The 24,911-nt window shown below is 46.0% G+C and overlaps 1 protein-coding gene across 2 annotated transcripts in view; it reads left to right on the forward strand.

Moving 5' to 3' along the window:
* The window catches only part of LOC143786355 (transient receptor potential cation channel subfamily M member 2-like), a 1,952,850-nt gene that overhangs the window by 1,148,847 nt on the left and 779,092 nt on the right, over positions 1–24,911 (forward strand). For both annotated transcript variants that reach the window (XM_077275686.1, XM_077275685.1), the window contains one exon: positions 9,448–9,593. In XM_077275686.1, coding sequence (XP_077131801.1) covers positions 9,448–9,593 — 146 coding nt within the window. The remainder of the gene's footprint in view (positions 1–9,447; positions 9,594–24,911) is intronic.

Here is a 24,911-nt window from a genome sequence, read left to right on the forward strand (position 1 = left end):
AACCTCTCTAACCTTATACCCATTCGCCCAGCCCCCACTTCTCCAGTCCCACTAACAGGAGCTCTGTGGAATGCTCGCTCTGTCTGTAACAAGCTTCCCTACATCCATGATCTTTTTGTTACTACCAAACTTTCCTTCCTCGCCATCACCGAAACCTGGCTCACCCTGTTGTGAATTTGCTTTTTGGCTCCCTCTAGTGGTTACTAGTGATTTGACTCTGGATATGTCAGTCATCCCTTGTATGCTCACCTGGGCCGTTAGTTCAGGGGTGTTGCTATATAAGCTCCCTGGACCTTCAGTTCCATGCCTGGCAACGTTGTAATCAGAGCTAATCTGTTGTGCTCTTGTCTACTGATCCTGGTTTCTGCTAGATTAAGCTAAGTCTGCTTTCTTGCTTTTTGTTATTTGTTTTTGTTTGCATTTTTGTCCAGCTTGTACTTAATCTGTATCCTGTCCTTGCTGGAAGCTCTAGGGAGCTGGTGTTCTCCCCCCAGGCCGTTAGACGGTTCGAGGGTTCTTGAATTTCCAGCGTGGATGTTTGATAGGGTTTTTGTTGACCATATAAGTTATCTTACTACATTCTGCTATTAGTAAGCGGGCCTCTCTTTGCTAAACCTAGTTCATTTCTATGTTTGTCATTTCCTCTTACCTCACCGTTATTATTTGTGGGGGGCTTGTATCCTACTTTTGGGGTCCTTTCTCTGGAGGCAAGAGAGGTCTTTGTTTTCCTCTTCTAGGGGTAGTTAGTTCTCCGGCTGGCGCGAGACATCTAGCGACCAACGTAGGCATGTTCCCCGGCTACTTCTAGTGTTGGCGTTAGGAGTAGATATATGGTCAACCCAGTTACCACTGCCCTATGAGCTGGATTTTTGTACTTCGCAGACTTACCTATTTCTCTGAGACCCCTCGCCATTGGGGTCATAACAGTTTGCCAGGCCAGTATTAAATGTTAAATGCATTGCAGAAGCGGGATTATAAGAAAGAAAATTTTGAGTTTTTTTTTTTTCTCTCTCTCATTTTTTTTTCTTTTCCCCTTTACCTCTGAATTGCTCAAGCTTGCTGCAGACATGAATGTCCAGACCTTGATTACAAGTGTGGACCAGCTTGCTGCTCGTGTGCAGGGCATACAAGATTATGTTACCAGAAATCCTATGTCAGAACCTAAGATACCGATTCCTGAATTGTTTTTCGGAGACCGATTTAAGTTTAGAAATTTCAGGAATAATTGTAAATTATTTTTGTCCCTGAGACCTTGTTCATCTGGAGACTCCGTTCAGCAAGTGAAAATTGTTATGTCTTTTTTACGGGGCGACCCTCAGGATTGGGCCTTCTCGCTGGCGCCAGGAGATCCGGCATTGGCGGATATTGATGCGTTTTTTCTGGCGCTCGGTTTACTTTATGAGGAATCCAATCTTGAGATTCAAGCAGAAAAAGCCTTGCTGGCTATGTCTCAGGGTCAGGACGAGGCTGAAGTGTATTGCCAAAAATTTCGGAAATGGTCCGTGCTGACTCAGTGGAACGAGTGTGCACTGGCCGCAAATTTTAGAAATGGCCTTTCTGAAGCCATTAAGAATGTGATGGTGGGTTTCCCTATTCCCACAGGTCTAAATGATTCCATGGCCCTGGCTATTCAAATTGACCGGCGGTTGCGGGAGCGCAAAACCGCAAATTCCCTTATGGTGTTGTCTGAACAGGCACCTGATTTAAGGCAATGTGATAGAAAAACCGCAAATTCACCTATGGTGCTGTCTGAACAAACACCTGATTTAATGCAATGTGATAGAATCCTGACTAGAAATGAGCAGAAAATTCATAGACGCCAGAATGGCTTGTGTTACTACTGTGGTGATTCTACACATGTTATCTCAGCATGCTCTAAACGTCTAACTAAGGTTGTTAGTCCTGTCACCGTCGGTAATTTGCAACCTAAATTTATTCTATCTGTAACTTTGATTTGTTCACTGTCATCTTATCCTGCCATGGCGTTTGTAGATTCAGGTGCTGCCCTGAGTCTTATGGATCTGTCATTTGCCAAGCGCTGTGGTTTGGTTCTTGAGCCATTAGAAAATCCAATCCCTCTTAGGGGTATTGATGCTACGCCGTTGGCAGAAAATAAACCGCAGTTTTGGACACAGGTTACCATGTGTATGACTCCTGAACATCGGGAGGTTATACGTTTTCTTGTTTTGCATAAAATGCATGATTTGGTTGTTTTGGGGTTGCCATGGTTGCAGACCCATAATCCAGTCTTGGATTGGAAGGCCATGTCAGTGTCAAGTTGGGGATGTCGTGGAAATCATGGGGATTCCCTGCCCGTGTCTATTGCTTCTTCTACGCCTTCGGAAGTTCCGGAGTATTTGTCTGATTATCAGGATGTTTTCAGCGAGTCCAGGTCCAGTGCACTGCCTCCTCATAGGGAGTGTGACTGCGCAATAGAGTTGGTTCCAGGCAGTAAGTTTCCTAAGGGAAGATTATTTAACCTGTCGGTACCTGAACATACCGCTATGCGTTCATATATTAGAGAGTCTCTGGAGAAGGGGCATATCCGTCCTTCTTCTTCCCCTCTTGGTGCGGGATTCTTTTTTGTGGCCAAAAAGGACGGATCTTTGAGGCCTTGTATTGACTATCGGCTCTTAAATAAGATCACTGTCAAATTTCAGTATCCTTTGCCGCTGTTGTCAGACTTGTTTGCCCGGATTAAAGGTGCCAAGTGGTTCACCAAGATAGATCTTCGTGGTGCGTACAACCTTGTGCGCATTAAGCAAGGAGATGAATGGAAAACCGCATTCAATACGCCCGAAGGTCATTTTGAGTACTTGGTGATGCCTTTTGGGCTCTCTAATGCGCCTTCAGTTTCTCAGTCCTTTATGCATGACATTTTCCGGAAGTATCTGGATAAATTTTTGATCGTTTATCTGGACGATATTCTGTTTTTTTCTGATGATTGGGACTCACATGTAGAACAGGTCAGGATGGTTTTCAAGATTTTGCGTGAAAATTCTTTGTTTGTTAAAGGCTCAAAGTGTCTCTTTGGTGTACAGAAGGTTCCCTTTTTAGGGTTCATTTTTTCTCCTTCTGCTGTGGAGATGGACCCAGTCAAGGTCCGAGCTATTCATGATTGGACTCAGCCCTCGTCAGTTAAGAGTCTTCAGAAGTTCTTGGGTTTTGCTAACTTTTACCGTCGTTTTATCGCTAATTTTTCTAGCGTTGTTAAACCTTTGACGGATATGACCAAGAAAGGCTCTGATGTAGCTAACTGGGCTCCTGCTGCCGTGGAGGCTTTCCAGGAGTTGAAACGCCAGTTTACTTCGGCGCCTGTTTTGTGCCAGCCTGATGTCTCACTGCCCTTTCAGGTTGAGGTGGATGCTTCGGAGATTGGGGCAGGGGCCGTTTTGTCTCAGAGAGGTCCTGGTTGCTCTACTATGAGACCTTGTGCCTTTTTCTCTAGGAAGTTTTCGCCTGCAGAGCGAAATTATGATGTGGGCAATCGGGAGTTGTTGGCCATGAAGTGGGCATTTGAGGAGTGGCGTCATTGGCTCGAGGGTGCTAAGCATCGTGTGGTGGTTTTGACTGATCACAAAAATCTGATGTATCTCGAGTCTGCTAAACGCCTGAATCCTAGACAGGCCCGCTGGTCATTGTTTTTCTCCCGTTTTGACTTTGTGGTCTCGTATTTACCAGGTTCGAAGAATGTGAAGGCCGATGCTCTGTCTAGGAGCTTTGTGCCTGATGCTCCTGGAGTCGCTGAACCTGTGGGTATTCTTAAGGAAGGAGTTATCTTGTCAGCTATTTCTCCGGATCTGCGACGTGTGTTGCAGAGATTTCAGGCTGGTAGGCCTGACTCTTGTCCACCTGACAGATTGTTTGTGCCTGCTAGGTGGACCAGTAGAGTCATTTCCGAGGTTCATTCCTCGGTGTTGGCAGGGCACCCGGGAATTTTTGGCACCAGGGATCTGGTGGCCAGGTCCTTTTGGTGGCCGTCCTTGTCTAGGGATGTGCGGTCTTTTGTGCAGTCCTGTGGGACTTGTGCTCGAGCTAAGCCTTGCTGTTCTCGTGCCAGCGGGTTGCTCTTGCCCTTGCCTGTCCCGAAGAGACCTTGGACACACATCTCTATGGATTTCATTTCTGATCTTCTGGTGTCTCGGGGCATGTCTGTCATCTTGGTGATATGTGATCGTTTCTCCAAGATGGTCCATTTGGTTCCTTTGCCTAAGCTGCCTTCCTCTTCCGATCTGGTTCCTGTGTTCTTCCAGAACGTGGTCCGTTTACACGGCATTCCTGAGAATATTGTGTCGGACAGAGGATCCCAGTTTGTTTCCAGGTTCTGGCGATCCTTTTGTGGTAGGATGGGCATTGATTTGTCATTTTCGTCCGCCTTTCATCCACAGACTAATGGACAAACGGAGCGAACTAATCAGACTCTGGAGGCTTATTTGAGGTGTTTTGTCTCTTCTGATCAGGATGATTGGGTGACCTTCTTGCCGTTGGCTGAATTTGCCCTTAATAATCGGGCTAGTTCCGCCACCTTGGTTTCGCCATTTTTCTGCAACTCTGGTTTCCACCCTCGTTTTTCCTCGGGACATGTGGAGCCTTCTGACTGTCTTGGGGTGGATTCTGTGGTAGATAGGTTGCAGCAGATCTGGAATCATGTGGTGGACAACTTGAAGTTGTCACAGGAGAAGGCTCAGCGTTTTGCCAACCGCCGCCGCGGTGTGGGTCCCCGACTTCGTGTTGGGGATTTGGTATGGCTGTCTTCTCGATTTGTTCCTATGAAGGTCTCCTCTCCCAAATTTAAGCCTCGCTTCATTGGTCCGTACAAGATATTGGAAATCCTTAATCCTGTGTCCTTTCGCCTGGATCTTCCGGTGTCGTTTGCCATTCACAACGTATTTCATAGGTCCTTGTTGCGGCGGTACGTTGTGCCTGTGGTTCCTTCTGCTGAGCCTCCTGCTCCGGTGTTGGTTGAGGGCGAGTTGGAGTACGTGGTGGAGAAGATCTTAGATTCTCGTCTCTCCAGGCGGAGGCTTCAGTACCTGGTCAAGTGGAAGGGCTATGGTCAGGAGGATAATTCCTGGGTGGTCGCCTCTGATGTGCATGCGGCCGATTTAGTTCGGGCCTTTCACGCCGCTCATCCTGATCGCCCTGGTCGTCTTGGTGAGGGTTCGGTGACCCCTCACTAAGGAGGGGGTACTGTTGTGAATTTGCTTTTTGGCTCCCTCTAGTGGTTACTAGTGATTTGACTCTGGATATGTCAGTCATCCCTTGTATGCTCACCTGGGCCGTTAGTTCAGGGGTGTTGCTATATAAGCTCCCTGGACCTTCAGTTCCATGCCTGGCAACGTTGTAATCAGAGCTAATCTGTTGTGCTCTTGTCTACTGATCCTGGTTCCTGCTAGATTAAGCTAAGTCTGCTTTCTTGCTTTTTGTTATTTGTTTTTGTTTGCATTTTTGTCCAGCTTGTACTTAATCTGTATCCTGTCCTTGCTGGAAGCTCTAGGGAGCTGGTGTTCTCCCCCCAGGCCGTTAGACGGTTCGGGGGTTCTTGAATTTCCAGCGTGGATGTTTGATAGGGTTTTTGTTGACCATATAAGTTATCTTACTACATTCTGCTATTAGTAAGCGGGCCTCTCTTTGCTAAACCTAGTTCATTTCTATGTTTGTCATTTCCTCTTACCTCACCGTTATTATTTGTGGGGGGCTTGTATCCTACTTTTGGGGTCCTTTCTCTGGAGGCAAGAGAGGTCTTTGTTTTCCTCTTCTAGGGGTAGTTAGTTCTCCGGCTGGCGCGAGACATCTAGCGACCAACGTAGGCATGTTCCCCGGCTACTTCTAGTGTTGGCGTTAGGAGTAGATATATGGTCAACCCAGTTACCACTGCCCTATGAGCTGGATTTTTGTACTTCGCAGACTTACCTATTTCTCTGAGACCCTCGCCATTGGGGTCATAACATCACCCCTTCTGACACAGCCTCCCCTGCTGCACTCTCTTATGGTGGCTTCCACCTTTCTCACACACCCCGCCCCAGCAGCAAGCATGGCGGAGGAGTTGGTTTTCTCCTGTCAGATAACTGCTCCTTCACCCCAATCCCACTGCCACCCTCTGTTACCCTCCCTTCCTTTGAGGTGCACTCTGTGCGCATCTACTCCCCCTCCAACCTCCAACTGGCTGCCATTCACCGCCCCCCAGGGCCAGCCACCACCTTCTTTGACCACTTCACCACCTGGCTACTTCATTTCCTTTCTGCAGACATCCCCAATATCATCATGGGCGATTTCAACATCCCCATTGACACTTCCCTCTCAGCTGCCACTAAACTTCTATCTCTCACTTCCTCCTTCGGCCTCACTCAATGGTCTTCTGCAGCCACTCACAAAGATGGTCACACACTGGACCTCATCTTCACCCGCCTCTGCGCCCTATCTAACCTCTCTAACTCACCTCTTCCTCTCTCTGACCACAACCTTCTCACATTCTCATCTCTCTCCACTCCATGTCTACAATCCCCACCCCACAAACTTTCACACCCTCGCAGAAATCTAAAACATCTTGACCTACATTCATTCTCTGAATCCATCCTCCCTCTCACAGACATAAGTTCCATACACAATGCGGATGACGCTGCCGCTCTATATAACACCACAATAGCTGTAGCTTTGGAATCTGCTGCCCCACTTACACATACCAAAGCTCACAAAATCAACAGACAGCCCTGGCACACCAGCCTGACCAAAGAACTGAGGCGAGCTTCCAGGGCTGCTGAGCGCAGATGGAAAAGATCCCACTCCAACGACCACTTCATCGCATTCAAACAGTCCCTCACTACTTTCAAGACCACACTCGCCGCAGCTAAACAAACCTACTTCTCATCTCTCATATCCTCCCTGTCTCACAACCCTAAACAGTTATTCAACACCTTCAATTATCTCCTCCATCCCACAGCACCTCCTCCCTCCCCACTTATCTCCGCTGAAGACTTTGCCTCATTCTTCAAGCAGAAGATTGATAGCATCAGAGACAGTTTTGGTCAACAAGCCCCAGAGCCCTTCCTCCCGACTTCCCTGCCCTCCACCTCCAAAACCAACTTCTCCACCATTACAGAAGATCAACTCTCCACTCTACTCTCAAGATCACATCTCACCACCTGTGCACTTGACCCGCTCCCATCCCACCTCATCCCAAACCTCACCACAGTCTTCATCCCAACCCTAACCCATCTCTTTAACCTATCACTAACAACTGGTGTTTCCCCTCAAGCTTTAAACATGCCTCCATCACACCTATCCTCAAAAAGCCCTCTCTTGACCCATCCTCTGTATCTAGCTATCGCCCTATATCACTTCTCCCTTATGCATCCAAACTACTGGAGCAACACGTCTACCTTGAACTGTCCTCCCATCTCTCTTCTTGCTCCCTCTTTGACCGCTTACAATCTGGCTTCCAGTCACACCATTCCACTGAAACTGCCCTAACTAAGGTCACCAACGACCTCTTAACCGCCAAGAGCAAGTGACACTACTCTGTTCTCCTCCTCGACCTGTCGGCTGCCTTTGACACAGTGGACCATTCCCTATTATTACAGACCCTCTCATCCCTTGGCATCACATACTTGTCCCTATCCTGAATCTCATCATACCTAACAGACCGAACATTCAGCGTCTCCCACTCACACACCACCTCCTCACCTCGCCCCCTATCTGTCGGAGTCCCACAAGGTTCAGTCCTTGGGCCCCTGCTCTTCTCCATTTACACCTTTGGCCTGGGACAGCTCATAGAATCTCATGGCTTTCAGTATCACCTCTATGCTGATGACACACAGATCTACATCTCTGGACCAGATATCACCTCCCTACTAACCAGAATCCCTCAATGTCTGCCCACTATTTCATCCTTCTTTTCCGCTAGATTTCTGAAACTTAACATGGACAAAACAGAATTCATCATCTTTCCCCCATCTCACACGACCCCCCCAACGAACCTAACTATTACAGTAAATGGCTGCCCACTCTCCCCAGTCCCACAAGCTCGCTGCCCCGGGGTAATCCTTGATGCTGATCTCTCCTTCAAACCACATATCCAAGCCCTTTCCACTTCCTGCCAACTTCAACTCGAAAATATTTCACGAATCCGTTCATTCCTCAACCAAGAATCTGCAAAAACCCTAGTCCATGCCCTCATCATCTCTCGCCTTGACTACTGCAACCTCCTGCTCTGTGGCCTCCCCTAGAACACTCTCGCACCCCTCCAATCTATTCTAAACTCTGCTGCCCGACTAATCCACCTGTCTCCCTGCTATTCCCCTGCCTCTCCCCTCTGTCAATCCCTTCACTGGCTCCCCATTGCCCAGAGACTCCAGTACAAAACTCTAACCATGACATACAAAGCCATCCACAACCTGTCTCCTCCATACATCTGTGACCTCGTCCCCCAGTACTTACCTACACGCAACCTCCGATCCTCACAAGATCTCCTTCTCTACTCCCCTCTTATCTCCTCTTCCCACAATCGTATACAAGATTTCTCTCGCGTATCACCCCTACTCTGGAACCCTCTACCACAACACATCAGACTCTCGCCTACCATCGAAATCTTCAAAAAGAACCTGAAGACCCACCTCTTCCGACAAGCCTACAACCTGCAGTAACCACCGATCGACCAAACCGCTGCATGACCAGCTCTATCCTCACCTACTGTATTCTCACCCATCCCTTGTAGATTGTGAGCCTTCGCGGGCAGGGTCCTCACTCCTCCTGTACCAGTTATGACTTGTATTGTTTAAGATTATTGTACTTGTTTTTATTATGTATACCCCTCCTCACATGTAAAGCGCCATGGAATAAATGGCACTATAACAATAAATAATAATAATAAATGTTACCACTATCAAGAAGTACAATATGCCAAGATAAAAACATGATCAGAATCAGTGGGATACCTTGAAGTGTTCCAGAGTTATTACCACATGAAGTAACACTGGTCAGAATTGTAAAATTTAGCTTGGTTATTAAGGTCAAAATTGGCTCAGTCATTAAGGGGTTAAGCAGCATCACAGATGACTATTTTTTACTGTGCAAGTTGTGAGATTATGGAACAACATGGAGATATAGGTTGATTCACTGAAAAAATATACATAAATAATATTATAGGTTATGAGAACTAAAGTTTGGAGATGGGAAGTTGATCAAGGAAACTACCATATTTTAAGTTGGGTTTACATTTTTCCACTTTAGGCAATAGCTTGAACTTGATGGGCATGAGTCTTCTTTTGACCATTAAACAATGAAATTACAGAATAAAAAAATTCCTTCTTTCTTAAGAATGGAGAGGATTTTTAATAGGAGGTAAATTTTAAAGTAGATTTTTTTTTTTTACTAACAGTTTGCAATTTTATCTATTTATCTTGTTGAGACAACCCTTTATTTTACTTCTTGTACTTTTACTTCTAATAGTGTCCAGTAAGCTACTAGGTGAAATAGATTTAAAGGACAAAGATGAAACTTTTATTTCTTCAAGCCACATCAATGCGAGGAATATTCATTACCCTGACTCCAATGTTGTGCGTTTTCCTGTGCCTGATGAAAAAGTACCTTGGCAGGTATGTGTTTCATTTGTTTGTATGTTATGCAGGATTGTGTTATTTTTCAACAGTAAAAATGAGACTGTTAGGAAATTTTTTCTACCCAAACCATGACCTGTATTAAATAACTACAGGCTCCCTTGTTAAAACAACTATATTTTACTCTGAAACACTGCAGCATGTTAGATAATCTTTAAAACTGTTAATTGAGTGTGAAGCAAAAAATCATAATTATGGTCTGAGGTCTCTCCAGACACCAGTGCATAATAAGTACAATTGGGAAAATAGAGTTGATTCTCACAAAATTAGAATATCATCCAAAAGTTACTTTGTTTCAGTTCTTCAATACAAAAAGTTAAACTCATACTGTATATTATATAGAGTCACTACAAACAGAGTGATCTATTTCAACAGTTTATTTCTGTTAATGTTGATGATTATGGCTTACAGGCAATAAAACCCCAAAAGTCATTATCTCAGTAAATTTGACTACTTTACCACACCAGTTTGAAAAATTATTTTAAAGTCCAAAACGTTGGCCTACTGAAATGTATGTTCAGTAAATGCACTCAATACTTGGTCGGGGCTCCTTTTACATCAATTGCTGCATCAATGTGGTGTGGCATGGAGGAGATCAGCCAGTGGCACTGCTGAGGTGTTATGGAAGCCCAGGTTGCTTTGATAGCAACCTTCAGCTCATGTGCTTTGTTGTGTCTGGTATCTCTCGTCTTTCTATTGACAATACTCCATAGATTCTCTTTGGTGTTAAGGTCAGGCAAGTTTGCTGGCCAATCGAGCATAATAATACTGTTGTTTTTAAACCAGGTATCTGTACTTTAGGCAGTATGTGTTAGACATCGGGATTCTCCCGCTGCGCAGGATAGATCCCAGGCATTGCCTGGTGCTGTGGTCTCCCATTCTGGTCCAGCTGCTGCAAGTGCTGCTCAGCACAGACCTCGGTCCCAGCATCTTGCTCTGGCTCGTCATATTCGTGTGGTTGCTGCTGGCTCTCCAGCCAAGTCTTTGGTAATCTGCGAGAGGCAGGTGCAGCCTGACGCTTGGGAGTCTAAGTCCAGATTTCACCCAACTGAGCATGTCCGTGATGTAGCGTCTGTTCATTGGTGGTCAGAAGTTTGCTGCTCTGGTGAGGTGGCAGCCCTTGATTGGTCCACGAGCAATGTCCCGGCCTACGGGGCATGAGTGTTTGGGGTGGAGCCTAGTGTATAAAGGGCCCCTAGTGGCACACGCGGGCGCACTAGTATCACGTATGCGAGGTAAGTGGATACTCTACCACTCTGTTTGCATGTGTCACTCTATACACTGAGAGCAGTTATGTTGGCAGGTAGGGTTAGGACTGGGTAACTACCCCTTAGCTTAGCATCTGTTTCCTTCATGTGTGTGGTTAGCATAGTTGAGTGTTGTGAATTCTGCTCTTGGGCTCCCTCCGGTGTTTATAAGTGGTAGCACTGCTGTCTTTGGATCGCTGTATTCATCAGGTGTGTCCACTTAGTACAATTCTGACTGGGCTATTTAGTCTTGCTTGACCCCTTAGTCAGTGCCAGTTGTCCATTGTTCCTGGAGGATTCACATCCCTGCCTGGTCTCTCCTGCTTTGCTGTTCATTTCAACAAAGATAAGTTCTGGCTTTGTTTTTTGCAGTCCACATGCTGTGGGTTTATTGTTCAGTTCTTTTCCATGTTTTTGTCTTGTCCAGCTTGGTCTGCATAAGGATTTGTTCAGCCAAGCTGGTATCTCTGGAGATGCCGATATACCCTCCATATCTTTAGTTAGATGTGGAGATTTTGTATTTTCTGTGGTGGATATTTTCTAGTGTTTTAATACTGACCGCATAGTACTCTGTCCTATCCTTTCTATTTAGCTAGAGTGGCCTCCTTTGCTAAATCCTGATTTCAGTCTGCGTATGTTATTTCCCTCTCCTCTCACAGTCAATATTTGTGGGGGGCTGTCTGTCCTTTGGGGATTTTCTCTGAGGCAAGATAGTTTTCCCTTTTCTAACTCTAGGGGTATTTAGTCCTCCGGCTGTGTCGAGATGTCTAGGGAGTGTTAGGTACATTCCACGGCTACTTCTAGTTGCGGTGTTAAGTTCAGGGTCTGCGGTCAGTACAGGTACCACCTTCTCCAGAGTACGTCTCATGCTGCTCCTAGGCCACCAGATCATAACAGTACAACTGGCCCACAATGAGTTAATCGCATCTCAGAAGAAGGGAAGGAAAGTGCTGAGCCCTTTTTTTTCTGTAGTCTGTTGTGTCTTTTCTTCCCTCTTTAACTCTGGGTGGCTCAGGAGTTTGGCGCTGGCATGGATGTTCAGGGATTGGCTTCTCATGTGGATCAACTTGCTGCTAGAGTACAGGATATTTCCGATTATATCGTTCAGACTCCAGTTTTAGAGCCTAGAATTCCAACTCCTGATTTGTTTTTTGGGGACAGGTCCAAATTTTTGAGCTTTAAAAATAACTGTAAACTGTTTTTTGCTCTGAAACCCCGTTCCTCTGGTGATTCCACCCAGCAGGTTAAAATAGTCATCTCTCTGTTGCGTGGCGATCCTCAGGATTGGGCATTTTCCCTGGAATCTGGGAATCCTGCTTTGCTTAATGTAGACACCTTTTTTCAAGCGCTAGGGTTATTGTATGATGAACCTAATTCAGTGGATCATGCTGAGAAGACCTTGTTGGCCCTGTGGCAGGGTCAAGAAGCGGCAGAATCGTATTGCCAGAAATTTAGAAAATGGTCTGTGCTGACTAAATGGAATGAGGATGCCTTGGCGGCAATTTTCAGAAAGGGTCTTTCTGAATCCGTTAAAGATGTTATGGTGGGGTTCCTCACACCTGCTGGTCTGAGTGATTCTATGTCTCTGGCCATTCAGATTGATCGGCGCTTGCGCGAGCGCAGATTTGTGCACACTATGGCGTTATCTTCCGACCGCAGTCCTGAGCCTATGCAGTGTGATAGGATTGTGTCTAGAGCTGAACGACAAGGATTCAGACATCAGAATAGGTTGTGTTTTTACTGCGGCGATTCTGCTCATGTTATTTCTGATTGTCCTAAGCGTACCAAGAGAATCTCAAGTTCCGTTATCATCAGTACTGTACAACCCAAATTTCTGTTATCTGTGACCCTGATCTGCTCATTATCGTCATTTTCTGTCATGGCATTTGTGGATTCAGGCGCCGCTTTAAACTTAATGGACTTAGAATTTGCCAGACGTTGTGGTTTCCCCTTGCAGCCTTTGCAGAGTCCTATTCCTTTGAGGGGCATTGATGCTACACCGTTGGCTAAAAATAAACCCCAGTTTTGGACACAGCTGACCATGTGCATGGTGCCAGCCCATCAGGAAGATTGTCGTTTTCTGGTGTTGCATAATTTGCATGATGCTATTGTGCTGGGTTTCCCGTGGTTACAGGTGCATAATCTGGTATTGGATTGGAAATCTATGTCTGTGACTAGTTGGGGTTGTCAGGGGGTTCATGGTGACGTTCCTTTGATGTCAATTTCCTCCTCCCCCTCTTCTGAAATTCCTGAGTTTTTGTCAGATTTCCAGAATGTATTCGATGAGCCCAAATCCAGTTCCCTTCCACCGCATAGGGACTGTGATTGTGCTATTGACTTGATTCCAGGCTGTAAGTTCCCTAAGGGCCGACTTTTCAACCTGTCTGTGCCAGAACATGCCGCCATGTGGAGTTATGTTAAGGAGTCTTTGGAGAAGGGGCATATTCGGCCATCTTCTTCACCATTGGGAGCAGGTTTTTTTTTTGTTGCCAAGAAGGATGGCTCCTTGAGACCCTGTATTGATTATCGCCTCTTGAATAAGATCACGGTCAAATTCCAATACCCTTTGCCTTTGCTTTCTGATTTGTTTGCTAGGATTAAGGGGGCTAGTTGGTTTACTAAGATTGACCTTCGAGGGGCATATAATCTTGTTCGTATTAAGCAGGGTGACGAATGGAAAACTGCGTTTAATACGCCCGAAGGCCATTTTGAATACCTTGTGATGCCATTCTGACTCTCTAATGCTCCATCTGTGTTTCAGTCCTTCATGCATGATATATTTCGGAATTATCTTGATAAATTCATGATTGTATATTTGGATGATATTTTGATTTTTTCAGATGATTGGGAGTCTCATGTGAAACAAGTCAGGATGGTATTTCAGATCCTTCGTGATAATGCCTTGTTTGTGAAGGGGTCCAAGTGCCTCTTTGGAGTACAGAAGGTTTCTTTTTTGGGCTTCATTTTTTCTCCTTCATCTATAGAAATGGATCCGGTTAAGGTTCAGGCCATTCATGATTGGATCCAGCCCACATCCGTGAAGAGCCTTCAGAAATTTTTGGGCTTTGCTAATTTTTATTGCCGTTTCATTGCCAACTTCTCCAGTGTGGTTAAACCCCTGACCGATTTGACGAAGAAAGGCGCTGATGTGACAAATTGGTCCTCTGCGGCTGTTTCTGCCTTTCAGGAGCTTAAACGCCGATTTACTTCTGCCCCCGTGTTGCGTCAGCCGGATGTTTCTCTTCCGTTTCAGGTGGAGGTTGACGCTTCTGAGATTGGGGCAGGGGCCGTTTTGTCTCAGAGGAATTCTGATGGTTCCTTGATGAAACCGTGTGCCTTCTTTTCTTGAAAGTTTTCGCCTGCGGAACGCAATTATGATGTCGGCAATTGTGAGTTGTTGGCTATGAAGTGGGCATTTGAGGAGTGGCGACATTGGCTTGAGGGGTCCAAGCACCGTATTGTGGTCTTGACCGATCATAAGAATCTGATTTACCTCGAGTCTGCCAAACGGCTGAATCCTAGACAGGCCCGATGGTCCCTCTTTTTCTCCCGTTTTGATTTTGTGGTCTCGTATCTTCCGGGTTCTAAGAATGTTAAGGCTGATGCCCTCTCTAGGAGCTTTTTGCCTGATTCCCCTGGGGTCCTTGAGCCGGTCGGCATTCTGAAGGAAGGGGTGATTCTTTCTGCCATCTCCCCTGATTTACGACGGGTTCTTCAGGAATTTCAGGCTGATAAACCTGACCGCTGTCCAGTGGGGAAACTGTTTGTTCCTGACAGATGGACTAGAAAAGTGATTTCTGAGGTTCATTGTTCTGTGTTGGCTGGCCATCCTGGGATATTTGGTACCAGAGATTTGGTTGGTAGGTCCTTTTGGTGGCCTTCTTTGTCACGGGATGTGCGTTCTTTTTTGCAGCCCTGTGGGACTTGTGCACGGGCCAAGCCTTGCTGTTCCCACGCTAGTGGGTTGCTTTTGCCTTTGCCGGTCCCTGAGAGGCCTTGGACGCATATTTCTATGGATTTTATTTCAGATCTTCCGGTTTCCCAGAGGATGTCGGTTATCTGGGTGGTTTGTGACCGGTTTTCTAAGATGGTTCATTTGGTACCTTTGCCTAAATTGCCTTCCTCTTCTGATTTGGTTCCGTTGTTTTTCCAGCATGTGGTTCGTTTGCATGGCATTCCGTAGAATATTGTGTCCGATAGAGGTTCCCAGTTTGTTTCTAGGTTTTGGCGCGCCTTTTGTGCTAGGCTGGGCATTGATTTGTCTTTTTCTTCCGCATTTCATCCTCAGACAAATGGCCAAACCGAGCGAACTAACCAGACTTTGGAAACTTATTTGAGATGCTTTGTGTCTGCTGGTCAGGATGATTGGGTGGCTTTCTTGCCATTCTCCGAGTTTGCCCTTAATAATCGGGCTAGTTCTGCTACCGTGGTTTCACCCTTCTTTTGTAATTCTGGTTTTCATCCTCGTTTTTCTTCAGGGCAGGTTGAGCCTTCTGATTGTCCTGGGGTGGACTCTGTGGTTGACAGGTTGCAGCAAATTTGGGCTCATGTTGTGGACAATTTGGTGTTGTCTCAGGAAAAGGCTCAACGTTTTGCTAACAGTCGTAGGTGTGTTGGTTCCCGGCTTCGGGTTGGGGTTTTGGTCTGGTTGTCTTCCCGTCATGTTCCTATGAAGGTTTCTTCCCTTAAGTTCAAGTCTCGGTTTATTGGTCCTTATAGGATTTCTGAGATTATCAATCCTGTGTCTTTTCGTTTGGCCCTTCCAGCATCTTTTTCCATCCATAATGTTTTTCATAGATCTTTGTTGCGGAAATATGTGGTGCCCGTTGTTCCCTCTGTTGATCCTCCTGCCCCGGTGTTGATTGATGGGGAGTTGGAATATGTGGTTGAGAAGATTTTGGATTCTCGTATTTCGAGGCGGAAGCTTCAGTATCTTGTCAAATGGAAGGGTTATGGCCAGGAGGATAATTCTTGGGTTGTTGCCTCCGATGTTCATGCTGACGATTTGGTTCGTGCCTTTCATTTGGCTCGTCCTGATCGGCCTGGGGGCTCTGTTGAGGGTTCGGTGACCCCTCCTCAAAGGGGGGTACTGTTGTGAATTCTGCTCTTGGGCTCCCTCCGGTGGTTATAAGTGGTAGTGCTGCTGTCTTTGGATCGCTGTATTCATCAGGTGAGTCCACTTAGTGCAATTCTGACTGGGCTATTTAGTCTTGCTTGACCCTTTAGTCAGTGCCAGTTGTCCATTGTTCCTGGAGGATTCACATCCCTGCCTGGTCTCTCCTGCTTTGCTGTTCATTTCAACAAAGATAAGTTCTGGCTTTGTTTTTTGCAGTCCACATGCTGTGGGCTTTATTGTTCAGTTCTTTTCCATGTTTTTGTCTTGTCCAGCTTGGTCTGCATAAGGATTTTTTCAGCCAAACTGGTATCTCTGGAGATGCAGATATACCCTCCATATCTTTAGTTAGATGTGGAGATTTTGTATTTTCTGTGGTGGATATTTTCTAGTGTTTTAATACTGACCGCATAGTACTCTGTCCTATCCTTTCTATTTAGCTAGAGTGGCCTCCTTTGCTAAATCCTGATTTCAGTCTGCGTATGTTATTTCCCTCTCCTCTCACAGTCAATATTTATGGGGGGCTGTCTGTCCTTTGGGGATTTTCTCTTAGGCAAGATAGTTTTCCCTTTTCTATCTCTAGGGGTATTTAGTCCTCCGGCTGTGTCGAGATGTCTAGGGAGTGTTAGGTACATTCCACGGCTACTTCTAGTTGCGGTGTTAAGTTCAGGGTCTGCGGTCAGTACAGGTACCACCTTCTCCAGAGTACGTCTCATGCTGCTCCTAGGCCACCAGATCATAACAGTTGAGTTACAGAGCAAGTTCAACCCTCAGGCTAGACCTCTCAGGGAAAGCGTCAGGGCTTTGCATCTAGCGTCACATGAGTTCTTTCCCTTGTCTCGGCATCTGCTTTATTACACATGTGCAGTTAGCACAGTTTACTTGCAGAGTGAGCACTACCCACGTCAGAGGCATAGCTAGGGTTTTGGTTCAGGGGGGGTGAAACTTCTGAGTGGGCCCCTAACCAGGTAACCTTGATTACAACTCGGTGATGCACCCTAATACTGAAGGAGAACCTCAGCAGATGACTGCACTGTTACTCATGATATAACGACCAACATAGATATTACCGCCATATGTGGTAGATACCAGTCCTACAGAACATATAACAAATCACAGCACAGTTACAGATAACGACTTACCGCTGATGTTCTCTGATGGAATCGTTCATTTTTCCCGTCTTTTCCATCTGGCCCAGACCGACATGACAACTTCTTCCAGCCACGACTCATCTACAGAGAATACAACAAAGACACATTTCACTTCTCATATTCCAGCCCCATCACCATCTATTCCCAACCTGCACAAACTCCTCATCCTGCTGATACCCCAATACTGAGCCGCTGCTGCCGTATGTGTCCCTATTACTGCACCTGATATCCCAATACTGAGCCTCTGCTGCCGTATGTGTCCTTATTACTGCACCTGATACCCCAATACTGAGCCACTGCTGCCATATGTGTCCCTATTACTGCACCTGATATCCCAATACTGAGCCACTGCTGCCATATGTGTCCCTATTATTGCATCTGATACCCCAATGCTGAGCCGCTGCTGCCGTATGTGACCCTATTACTGCACCTGATACCCCAATACTGAGCCGCTGCTGCTGTATGTGTCCCTATTACTGCACCTGATACCCCAATACTGAGCTGCTGCTTCCGTATGTGTCCCTATTACTGCCCCTGATACCTCAATACTGAGCCGCTGCTGCCGTATGTGACCCTATTACTGCACCTGATACCCCAATACTGAGCCGCTGGCGCCGTATGTGTCCCTATTACTGCCCCTGACACCCCAATACTGAGCCACTGCTGCCATATGTGTCCCTATTACTGCACCTGATACCCCAATACTGAGCCGCTGCTGCCATATGTGACCCTATTACTCCACCTGATACCCCAATACTGAGCCGCTGCTGCCGTATGTGTCCCTATTACTGCACCTGCTGTGTGGTTCTCTGTGACCTCTAAATTCTAAAGCACCCCTCTATAATATAGTAATACTGGGTGCAAGTGCCCTAGAAAACAGTGCCCATATTTTGCCTCCTAGAAAGTAATATTGCCCTGTGTGCCCCTATGATAGCCACAGTAACCTGAGTTCCCCTATAACAATAAGTGCCCACTTTACATTTAATAATGTCCCGAGTCTCCCCCCTGTACAGCTCCCCTATACACAGCATGATGCTCTCTTATACACAGTATAATGCCCCCTCACTGTGTAGTACCACCTACACAGTATACTGACTCCTTAGTAGCCCCCAAACTGTTTGATGGCTTCAACAATGTACAATGACCCCCACACTGTCATCTTCATACTGTATGATGGCCCCTAGATAGCCTCCATATAAAGTAGCATAATGCACCAAATAGTCCACAAAATAGTATAATGCACTCCCCATAGACAGACTCTATAGCATAAGGCAGCCCCATAGGCAGACACTGTAATAAGGCAGCACCCCCTATATAGGCAGACCCTGTAACAAGGCAGTACCCCCATAGGCAGACTCTGTAGTATAAGGCAGCACCCCAATAAGCAGACCCTGTAATATGGCAGCACCCCCATAGGCAGACCCTGTAATAAAGTGGCAGACCCTGTAATAAGGCATCACCCCCATAATCAGACTCTGTAATAAGGCAGCCCCCTCAGTCAGACCCTGTAATAAGGCAGCACCCCTATAGTCAGACCCTGCAATAAGGCAGCTCCCATAGTCAGACCCTGTAATAAGGCAGCACCCCTATAGTCAGACACTGTAATAATGCAGCCCCATAGTCAGACCCTGTACTAAGGCAGCACCACTATAGTCAGACCCTGTAATAAGGCAGCCCCCATAGTCAGATCCTGTAATAAGGCAGCCCCCATAGTCAGATCCTGTAATAAGGCAGCCCCCATAGTCGGACCCTGTAATAAGGCAGCCCCCCATAGTCAGACCCTGTAATAAGGCAGTCCCCATAGTCAGACCCTGTAATAAGGCAGCCCCCCCATAGGCAGACCCTGTAATAAGATGGCAGATCCCCATAGGCAGACCCTGTAATAAGGCAGTAGCACCCATAAAAAAATAAATAAATACTCACATCTCTTCTTCCTTGTTCCTGCGCTGCTCCCGCTGGTCTCCTGACAGCGGGTGCCAGGCAGTGACGTCATCGCGCCCGCTGTCAGTGTCAGCAACGTCAGACACCGATACTGACAGGGGGATGATGGGAGAAGGAACGTAGCGCTCTTTCTCCCATCAATGCGATCAGCTGTATAGGCTAAATGCCGGTACAGCTTATCTTACGATGACGGTGGGGGGCCCACTGCTGGCACCGGGCCCCCCGCCTACTCAGGGGCCCCATAACGGCCGGACGGCAGAGCAGGGAGATCGATTCTCCCTGCTCTGAGGCAGAATGTAACTGCGCATGCCGATACAGTTACAGTAGAGTGATCACCGTCACTAAACGCATGGTCATCGCATGAAGGTGCATGCTGTTTTTGGACTTGTAGCCACAAGGGGCTTCACTGTGATTGGCTGTTCAATTCTAAACAGCCAATCAAAGAAATTTCAGGGTTTCAGGCAATGTAATTCTCTGAATCACTGAGATCCAACTGCGATCGGTGCTGTTGCAACACTTACAGTATCATAGACTGGAGCCTAGGAACCCCAGCACTGATTGGTGAGATCAAATGAGGACGCCAATTGCATTAATCAGAGTGCAGAGATGAAGTGAGAACTTTCTAATTCTAGGTTCAAGACATGTGCAGAGCTGTTCACTAATGTTTTGCTGCTGGATCTGCTGGGACTTGTGCTGCAGACTAATTTTTCCTGTGCTATCACTGCTGCTGCTGTTCTACCTGTTCCTGTAAGAAGATGTTTCTGATCCTTTTCTGACATGTTCTTGTTCCCAGATTTTTCCTAATCTACCTCAATACACCTATCTACCTACAAGTGTTGTCCACAGTACAAGAGTAAATTTAGACAGATGCTTCCCCCTGCAAAGGGATATGCGCATGCTGGAGTATCAAAATACGCTTGTAGACAATCTTAAGGCACGCAGTATGCGTCTCAGTTGTAGACGTCCAACCCCTGGAACATCAAGGCATTATCTCCAAAACATTAGCAGGTGCAACAGCAGTGTAAGTGGCATAAGCAATTTTTGTGAGTCGTTTAACACATTTTGTAGACCAGCCCAAGCAACAGGGAACAGCGTACAAGTCTGCCACATTGTAAACAACTGGAGAGGATGGTGCAGGAGTATCTGGAGGTCATTATCAATGCCATCAGGGGGGGTTTGACCGTTTTCCACTTTTGTCTTCAAAAATGGAAGAGTGGCCTGGGCTTGCCTGTCACAACTTGGAGATTTTGTCAAGGAGGCTAAGCGCATCTAGCTGTCCCCTCAAATTGTAGACCGCCTAACTTTCATTAAAATAAACAAATCATGGATTGCTGATGACTTTTGCACACCAGTCATAGATTGGACTGACTAGACGATTGTGTCGTTTTTGGTGTCTTGTGTTGATCTCACATTATTTAACCCCTTTCTGCCATTGGATGTACTATTCCATCCATGTGGGGTGGGCCCTACTTTCCAAGGACGGAATAGTACGTCCAGCACGATCGGCCACGCTCACTGGAGGAGCGCGGCCGGGTGTCAGCTGACTATCGCAGCTGACATCCGGCACTATGTGCCAAAAGCGGTCACGTACTGCCCCCGGCACATTAACCCCCGACACACTGCAATCAAACATGATCGCAGTGTGCCGGCGGTATAGGGAAGCATCGCGCAGGGAGGGGGCTCCCTGCGGGCTTCCCTGAGACGATCGGTACAAGGCGATGTGCTCACCTTGTACCGAGCGTCTCCTCCCTGCAAGCCCCGGATCCAAAATGACCGCGGGGCTGCATCCGGGTCCTGCAGGGAGGTGACGTCACAGCGCCTGCTCAGAGCAGGCACCGGGAAGCCTCCCTTCTGTGCACATCAGATAGCCGATCTGACACAGTGCACAGCAAAGTGTCAAACCGGCGATCTGTCACTTTACTGTGATGTTCCCCCCCTGGGGCAAAGTAAAAATGTAAAAAAAAATAAATAAATTCCTAAATAAATAATAATAATAAAAAAATATATTGTTCCAATAAATGTTTTCCTTTAGCTAAATAAAAAAAATAAAAACAAACAAACAATAAAAGTACACATATTTAGTATTGCCGTGTCCGTAACGACCCGACCTATAAAACTGTCCCACTAGTTAACCCCTTCAGTGAACACCGTAAAAAAAAAAAAGAGGCAAAAAACGCTTTAGTATCATACCGCCGAACAAAAAGTGGAATAGCGTGCGATCAAACAGACGGAAATAAATAACCATGGTACCGCTGAAAACGTCATCTTGTCCCGCAAAAAACGAACCACCAAACAGCATCTTCAGCAAAAAAAAAAAAAGTTATAGTCCTCAGAATAAAGCGATGCAAAAATAATTATTTTTTCTATAAAAGAGTTTTTATCGTCTAAAAGTGCCAAAACATAAAAAAATTATATAAATGAGGTATTGCTGTAATTGTACTGACCCGAAGAATAAAACTGCTTTATCCATTTTACCAAACGCAGAACGGTATAAACGCCCCCCAAAAAAGAAATTCATGAATAGCTGGTTTTTGGCCATTCTGCCTCACAAAAATCGGAATAAAAAGTGATCAAAAAATGTCATGTGCCCGAAGATGTTACCAGTAAAAACGTCAACTCGTCCCGCAAAACACAAGACCTCACATGACTCTGTGGACCAAAATATGGAAAAATTATAGCACTCAAAATGTGGTATCGCAAAAAACATTTGTTGCAATAAAAAGCGTCTTTTAGTGTGTGACGGCTGCCAATCAAGAATCCGCTAGAAAACACGCTATAAATAGTAAATCAACCCCCCCTTCATCACCCCCTTAGTTACGAAAAATTAAAAAATTAAAAAAATGTATTTATTTCCATTTTCCCATAAGGGTTAGGGCTAGGGTTAGGGCTAGGGTTAGGGTTGGGGCTAGGGTTAGGGCTACAGTTTGGGTTTGGGTTGGGGCTAAAGTTAGGGTTGGGGCTAAAGTTAGGGTTAGGGTTTGGATTACATTTACGGTTGGGAATAGGGTTGGGATTAGGGTTAGGGGTGTGTCAGGGTTAGGGGTGTGGTTAGGGTTACAGTTGAGATTAGGGTTAGGGGTGTGTTTGGATTAGGGTTTCAGTTATAATTGGGGGGTTTCCACTGTTTAGGCACATCAGGGGCTCTCCAAATACGACATTGCGTCCGATCTCAATTCCAGCCAATTCTGTGTTGAAAAATTAAAACAGTGCTCCTTCCCTTCCGAGCTCTCCCATGCACACAAACAGGGGTTTACCCCAACACATGGGGTATCAGCGTACTCAGGACACATTGGACAACAATGTTAGGGGTCCAATTTCACCTGTTACCCTTGGGAAAACACAAAACTGGGGGCTAAAAAATAATTTTTGTGGGGAAAAAAAAGAATTTTTATTTTCACGGCTCTGCGTTATAAACTGTAGTGAAACACTTGGGGGTTCAAAGATCTCACAACACATCTAGATAAGTTCCTTGGGGGTCTAGTATCCAATATGGGGTCACTTATGGGAGTTTTCTATGGTTTAGGTACATTAGGGACTCTGCAAATGCAATGTGACGCCTGCAGACCATTCCATCTAAGTCTGCATTCCAAATGGCGCTCCTTCTCTTCCGAGCTCTCCCATGTACCCAAACGGTGGTTCCCCCCACATATTGGGTATCAGCGTACTCAGGACAAATTGGAAAACAACTTTTGGGGTTCAATTTATACTGTGTCCCTTGGAAAAATACAAAACTGGGGGCTAAAAACAAAATTTTTGTGGAAAAAAAGGATTTTTTATTTTCACGGCTCTGCGTTATAAACTGTAGTGAAACACTTGGGGGTTCAAAGTTCTCACAACACATCTAGTTAAGTTCCTTGGGGGGTCTAGTTTCCAATATGGGGTCCCTTGTGGGGGTTTTCTATGGTTTAGGTACATTAGGGGCTCTGCAAATGCAACGTGACGCCTGCAGACTATTCCATCTAAGTCTGCATTCGAAATGGCGCTCCTTCCCTTCCGAGCTCTCCCATGCACCCAAACGTTGGTTCCTCCCACATATGGGGTATCACCATACTCAGGACAAATTGGACAACAACTTTTGGGGTCCAATTTCTCCTGTTACCCTTGGGAAGATACAAAACTGGGGGCTAAAAATAATTTTTGTGGGGAAAAAAGGATTTTTTATTTTCACGGCTCTGCGTTATAAACTGTAGTGAAACACTTGGGGGTTCAAAGATCTCACAACACATCTAGATAAGTTCCTTGGGGGTCTAGTATCCAATATGGGGTCACTTATGGGGGGTTTCTACTGTTTAGTTACATCAGGGCCTCTGCAAATGCAACATGATGCCTGCAGACCAATCCATCTAAGTCTGCATTCCAAATGGCGCTCCTTCCCTTTTGAGGTCTGCCATGCACCCAAACGGTGGTTCCCCCCACATATTGGATATCAGCGTACTCAGGACAAATTGGACAACAACTTTTGGGGTTCAATTTACACTGTTTCCCTTGAAAAAATACAAAACTGGGGGCTAAAAAAAAATTTTTGTGGAAAAAAAAGGATTTTTTATTTTCACGGCTCTGCGTTATAAACTGTAGTGAAACACTTGGGGGTTCAAAGTTCTCACGACACATCTAGATAAGTTCCTTGGGGGGTCTAGTTTCCAATATGGGGTCACTTATGGGGGGTTTCTATGGTGTAGGTACATTAGGGACTCTGCAAATGCAACGTGACGCCTGCAGACCATTCCATCTAAGTCTGCATTCCAAATGGCGCTCCTTCTCTTCCGAGCTCTCCCATGCACCCAAACGGTGGTTCCCCCCACATATTGGGTATCAGCATACTCAGGACAAATTGGACAACAACTTTTGGGGTCCAATTTCTCCTGTTACCCTTGGGAAAATACAAAACTGGGGGCTAAAGAATAATTTTTGTGGGGAAAAAAATAATTTTTATTTTCACGGCTCTGCGTTATAAACTGTAGTGAAACACTTGGGGGTTCAAAGCTCTCACAACACATCTAGATTAGTGCCTTAGGGGGTCTACTTTCCAAAATGGTGTCACTTGTGGGGTGTTTCAATGTTTAGGCACACCAGTGGCTCTCCAAACACAACATGGCGTCCCATCTCAATTCCAGTCTATTTTGCATTGAAAAGTCAAATGGCGCTCTTTCCCTTCCGAGCTCTCCCTTGCGCCCAAACAGTGGTGTACCCCCACATATGGGGTATCAGCGTACTCAGGACAAATTGGACAACAACTATTGGAGTCCAATTTCTTCTCTTACCCTTGGGAAAATAAAAAATTGGTGGCGAAAAATCATTTTTGTGAAAAAATATGATTTTTTATTTTTACGGCTCTGCATTATAAACTTTTGTGAATCACTTAATAGGTCAAAGTGCTCACCACACATTGTTAGAGTTGGCAGAACACATCGAATATATTTATTAGATGGGATTGGTGCGTTCGCAACCCGGGATCCACCGTGCAGGAAAGAACCTGCTGCTAAGTAAATGGCGGCACTATATGGCGGTATGAACCAGCTCTGTTAGCTTCACAGAGTGGCCGAGAAAGCAAAGCTCTGTGCCTTGTTAGACTTTTACAGAGGCACAGACTAACTACCCAAATGAGAGCAGTCAGTGGTCATGCATGCACACAAAACTCCTCGCCGGAGGTGCCAGCATTCTAGAAGCTTATTACAGCCAGGTCCCTGAATACACACAAACACAATCTCCTCGCCGGAGGTGCCAGCATTCTAGGGGCTTATTTCAGATGGGTCCCTGAACAAATACAAACACATGACCACACTGGCGCAAAGCACATAACTTAGGAAGATACTAGCGCATGGCTGTGCGGCCATGCAAGCCTTAA

Source organism: Ranitomeya variabilis, chromosome 7 (genome assembly GCF_051348905.1).
Source record: "Ranitomeya variabilis isolate aRanVar5 chromosome 7, aRanVar5.hap1, whole genome shotgun sequence".
NCBI lineage: Eukaryota > Metazoa > Chordata > Amphibia > Anura > Dendrobatidae > Ranitomeya > Ranitomeya variabilis.